The 4,757-nt window shown below is 56.7% G+C and overlaps 1 protein-coding gene across 1 annotated transcript in view; it reads left to right on the top strand.

Annotated features, from left to right (window-relative positions):
* Nucleotides 1–4,001, top strand: part of SUN2 (Sad1 and UNC84 domain containing 2) — a gene marked incomplete at its 5' end in the record, with an annotated part of 6,465 nt that extends 2,464 nt beyond the window's left edge. The window contains 8 exons of the mRNA XM_009075993.1: nucleotides 205–251; nucleotides 1,066–1,231; nucleotides 1,317–1,544; nucleotides 2,596–2,680; nucleotides 2,773–2,888; nucleotides 3,070–3,237; nucleotides 3,685–3,777; nucleotides 3,888–4,001. Of these exons, the coding sequence (XP_009074241.1) occupies nucleotides 205–251; nucleotides 1,066–1,231; nucleotides 1,317–1,544; nucleotides 2,596–2,680; nucleotides 2,773–2,888; nucleotides 3,070–3,237; nucleotides 3,685–3,777; nucleotides 3,888–4,001 (1,017 nt within the window). The remainder of the gene's footprint in view (nucleotides 1–204; nucleotides 252–1,065; nucleotides 1,232–1,316; nucleotides 1,545–2,595; nucleotides 2,681–2,772; nucleotides 2,889–3,069; nucleotides 3,238–3,684; nucleotides 3,778–3,887) is intronic.
* Between the last annotated feature and the right edge of the window lie 756 nt (nucleotides 4,002–4,757).

Raw genomic sequence — 4,757 nt, 5'->3', positions numbered from 1 at the left:
CGGAGTGGCAGAGGTAATGCTGTTGGGCAGAGCTGCCACTCTGTTGGGGCAGGCAGATGGCAGGGTGAATTCCCCACAGGGAGGCTTAGGAAGGGTTTCCCGATCTGGTTTGCTTGGGACAAAGGAGAGATTGAGGTATAGCCTTGGAGGGAAAGGAGGTATGGATATGTGGGTATGAGCCAGCAGTGTTCCCTTGTGGCCAAGGCAGCCAGTGGTATCCTGAGGTGCATTGAGAAGAGCACTGCCAGCAGGTCGAGGGAGGTGCTCCTGTGCTCAGCCCTAGTGAGGTGCATCTGGAGTGCTGTGTTAAGTTCTGGGCTGCTCAGTACAGGAGGGACATGGAACTCCTGGAGCAGGTCCAGTGGAGGGTAACAAAGATGATTAAGGGACTGGAGAATCTCTCAAGAGAAGAGGCTGAGGGAGCTGGGCTGTTCAGCCTTGAGAAGAGATGACTGAGAGGGACCTCAGTGTCTCTAAGGAACTGAAGAGAGGGTGTCAAAAGGATGGAGCCAGGCTCTTCTCAGTGGTGCCAAGCAATAGGGCAAGAGGCAATGGGCAGAAACTGATGCACAGTAAGTTCCATCTGAACATGAAGAAGAACTTCTTTACTGTGCAAGTGACAGAGCACTAACAGATTGCCCAGAGAGGTTGTGGATTCTCCCTCACTGGAGATACTCCAGAATTGTCTGGATGCAGTCTTATGCCATGTGCTCTAGGATGACCCTGCTTGAGCAGGGAGGTTGGACCAGGTGACCCACTGTGGTCCCTTCCAGCCTGACCAATTCTCTAATTCTGTGTCTGACACCAGGGCTCAAAGGGCAACTGCAGCAAATGACCTTTGCCACTGTCATTTTGCATCACTGGAGAACGTGGCCCTTCAGCCAAGGGGCGAGCTGGGAATGCTCTCCCATGGGATGCAGTAGAAGAGGTCATTGCCACAGGAATTAAGACTAACTGGGTCTGGAGATGGGGTTGAGCATAGAGGGTGTGGGATGAACCTTGTCCCCTAGTTTGCAGAGGGAAGCTGGGGCTACTGGCTTGAGGTTTTGTTGCCTTTCCACACAGCTCAGTGCAGGAGAACCTGCAAGGGACCTTCCAGCAGGAGGTGGGCAAGCTGGAGCAGGAGGTGGCAGCGCTAAGGAGGGAGCTGGCTAGCCTCAAGTCAGACCAGGAGGTGATGGGAAAGCACATGGAAGGGATGCTGGAGCAGCTGAAGGCAGTGCGGGCTGACGTGAGTCCCCAGTCCCCACCCTGTGTGGCAGAGAGAAGAGCAAGGGTTGCTGCCCCAGGGCTGAGCTCTGGCCCCACTCTTTCAGGTGGAAGCACAATTCCCAGTGTGGATCAGTCGGTTCCTGTCACAGTCCCAGCAGGATGGCACTGCTGGCCTCATCCTCCAGCGGGAAGACTTGCAAGCAGAGCTCCAGGCTCTGGAGCGCAAGATCCTGGCCAAAGTCTCGGAGGACCGAAGACTGTCGGCACGGGATGCTCAGGCTGGCATTGGAGTGGCCCTGCGGCAAGGGGGGACTGCAGGGGTGACAGAGGAGGTGAGTGCTGCCCTGAGCCCCAGGGACGTGATGGTGACCATGGGTGTGGGACTGGGGTCTGTGCCCCATCGCATGTGGCAGATGTGCCTGGCAGATGGCAGGGCTATGGGGACAGCCCCTACTGCTGAGACATTGATCCTGGGCACAGAGCCCACCTGGCAAGAGCATCCCTGAAACTTCCCTGTGTCTAGCCTTCTCAGGCTCTGCCTGAGCTCTACCCTGGAAGGGGCCGCAGGTGGTGATATCCACACGCCTGCAAGGCTCTTGCTCTGTTAAGATCCGGGTTTCTGCTCATGCATCTTTCAGGCAGTAGGTGGGACACGTGCCAGCAAAGTTTCCATGGGTGGAGCATCTTGCTTATCCTCATTCTTCATCAGTGCCACTGAGTTGTTTGGGGCAAACCATTTCAGCAGAGTGACGCCAAGGGGAAAAAATGAGCCTGTTTGCTTTGGAAAGAGTTGTTGGCAATTCCCTGTGGAGGTAGTGGAGGGAGGGATCAAGCTGGGATTAGCAGCCCCTCAGTCTGTGCAAGCTTTATGCACTCCATAAAATTTAGACCCACAGTGATGCTGCAGGGTCCCAGTTCTCTGGGTTTGGTTTGGCTCCAGGAGGATGCTCCTGCCAGCTCCCATTTCTGGATTGAGGATGGGAGGGGGGAAGCTCCCATCAATCCTGTGGGACAGGGCAGGAGGGACCAGCAGATGATGCTGGAGAGGACTGGTGAGGTTGTGTCTGGTACCCACTGGAGAATACCTCTCCTCCCCTGGGGCCACCCCCTGTATTGGGGATGGATGAGCCCAGCATGCCTTGGCCCTGCCTCTTCATTGCACGGTTCCTCTCCTCTGGGTATTTTTAGCAACCTCTAAGGAGGCTTCCCAGCCAAACATGTGTCCTCTCATTTTTACCACGGTGATTCATTCCCTGCTGTTCTATCCCCTGGCTGCTTTGTGGGCAGGTCCTTGCGCTCTGTCCCTGCAGGGTGGAGGTGGGTGAGGGGCAGGATGCCTACCCTGGTTCTTTACCCCTCTTCTGCCTTCTGCTCCTGGTGCAGCAAGTGCATCTCATCGTGGACCAGGCCCTGAAGCGCTACAGCGAGGACCGTGTGGGGATGGTTGACTATGCCTTGGAGTCAGCAGGTAGGTGGTGGGGAATGAGCCAGCTGTCCTGGGGAGGGGGCCACAGGGTGCTGGCATACAGCTTACTTACTGCCGTCCTCTCTCCATGCCAGGGGCCAGTGTCATCAACACCCGCTGCTCGGAGACGTATGAGACACGGACAGCACTGCTGAGCTTGTTTGGCATCCCTCTGTGGTACCACTCACAGTCCCCACGTGTCATCCTGCAGGTGGGCACCTTTGGGGCATGACCCTGCTGAGGGGGAGGACCATTGGGGCTGGTTCTTATGTGGGCTGGAGGGTTTTATTTGGCACTCACTGTTCCTCCAAGCAAGCAGCCAGGCTGATGTTGGGGAGAAAAATGACGCTGATCGTGGTAACATTGCTTATGTCTTGCTTCCATGCTCATAGCCAGATGTCAACCCTGGGAACTGCTGGGCATTTCGTGGCTCCCAGGGCTTTGCTGTCATCCGCCTCTCCAGCATCATCCGCCCCACGGCCGTGACACTGGAGCACATCCCAAAAGCTCTCTCACCCCAGGGGACCATCCCCAGTGCTCCCAAGGACTTCGCTGTCTATGTGAGTGCCTTCTCCTGGACCTGAGGGAGGAGCTGGGAGATATGGTGGGAGGGCAGAGGAGGCTAGCAAACCCCATACCTGACTGTGGGGTGCTCTGGGAGGGGTTGGTCTTACCCTGAAGAGGAGGAGGAGAAAGAAGTACTGGTGGGGAGAGGGGCAGCACTGGGCTTTAGAAAGAGTCTGGGGACACAGAGAGAGAGAGAGAGAGAGAGAGAGAGAGAGAGAGAGAGAGAGAGGGAATTGAGTAGGTGTAACTTTTCATCTTCTCCCTCCATCCCTCCCCGCTGGTCCCTGTCCCCATTTGTCTGTTTTGTCCTGGGAGAGCAGGAGCAAGGGCCAAGCACACTGGTGCCCTCTCTCTCTTCTGCCCTCGGTGCACTTATCACCTCTGCTCTCCCGCTCTGATGACCCCTGGTTCTCCCTTTCTGCCTCCCTGCCCCTCCGTAGGGCTTAAAGGAAGAGAAAGAAGAGGAGGGCCTTATCCTTGGGCAGTTCACCTACAACCACGACGGTGACGCCATCCAAACGTTTAACTTGGAGGTAAGTGCTTTCCCCTTGGAACACCTCACCCCAAGAAGAAAATGAGGCCTCTGGGGTTTCTGAATGTCAGAGAGCTCTCAAAGGCTCAGGGTTTTCCTCCTTCTCCCAAGGGTGACTCCATGGGCACATACCAGCTGGTGGAGCTCCGAGTGCTGAGCAACTGGGGCCACCCTGAATACACCTGCATCTATCGCTTCCGCGTGCACGGGGAGCCAGCGCACTGACCCCGGCTCCGCGCGGGATGAAGACACTGCCAGGCAGACAGCAGGAGGGGGCTCGTCTGGCTCACTGCTTCGCACATAGAATCCTGGGATGCGCCTGCAGCTGCTCCAGGAAGCTGCTCCCCTGGAGGGGGAAGAGCTGGTATTTAAGGAGTGAGGCTTTCACTCTTCCAAGGACCAGGGTGGTGAGGCAAGGGCAGCCCACATGGGCCCTGGTGCAGCCTGGCTTGTTTTCAGTGCATATTGGACATTTTAACTTTCTGAGCTAACTTTTTATCGGGTCTGCACTGCCCCTCGTCCTTGTTGCCCCACTTCTTTCTGATGGTGTGTCTAGCATTGCCAGGGCTGGGGAGAGGGGGATGTAACTTCGCGATGCGCTCGGTGTGATAGGGTGTATGGGACTGTCGTGCCTGGCTCGGTGCTGCTGGAGTAGGTGGGAGCCACTGGTCATGACCAAGTCCCTTCCACACAGGGTCACTTCTCTTGCCTTGGCGCTGGGCTGGGTAAAGATCTCTGGCCCTCCGATGCTGGGCCAGCAGAGAGGAAATGAGACAGTATTAATGAAGTATTAACATAAAACTAACGGTTTGGGGCAGCAGGAGGAGGGAAATTTGGCACGTGTGGGTGGCAGAGCCTGCCCTGGTGCTGCCATCCGTCTGCTCAAGCTCCTGCTGCCAGCGGCCGCGCTGGGTCTCGGCGATGCCCCTGGCTGGCTGCCTCCCCAGGGGTAAGCTTAACGATGCTATTGACCATTCCTGC

Source organism: Acanthisitta chloris, unplaced genomic scaffold (assembly GCF_000695815.1).
Source record: "Acanthisitta chloris isolate BGI_N310 unplaced genomic scaffold, ASM69581v1 scaffold40245, whole genome shotgun sequence".
In the NCBI taxonomy this organism is placed as follows: domain Eukaryota; kingdom Metazoa; phylum Chordata; class Aves; order Passeriformes; family Acanthisittidae; genus Acanthisitta; species Acanthisitta chloris.
The sequence above is the reverse complement of the archived record's forward strand: the minus strand, read 5'-3'. Positions and strand labels throughout refer to the sequence as shown.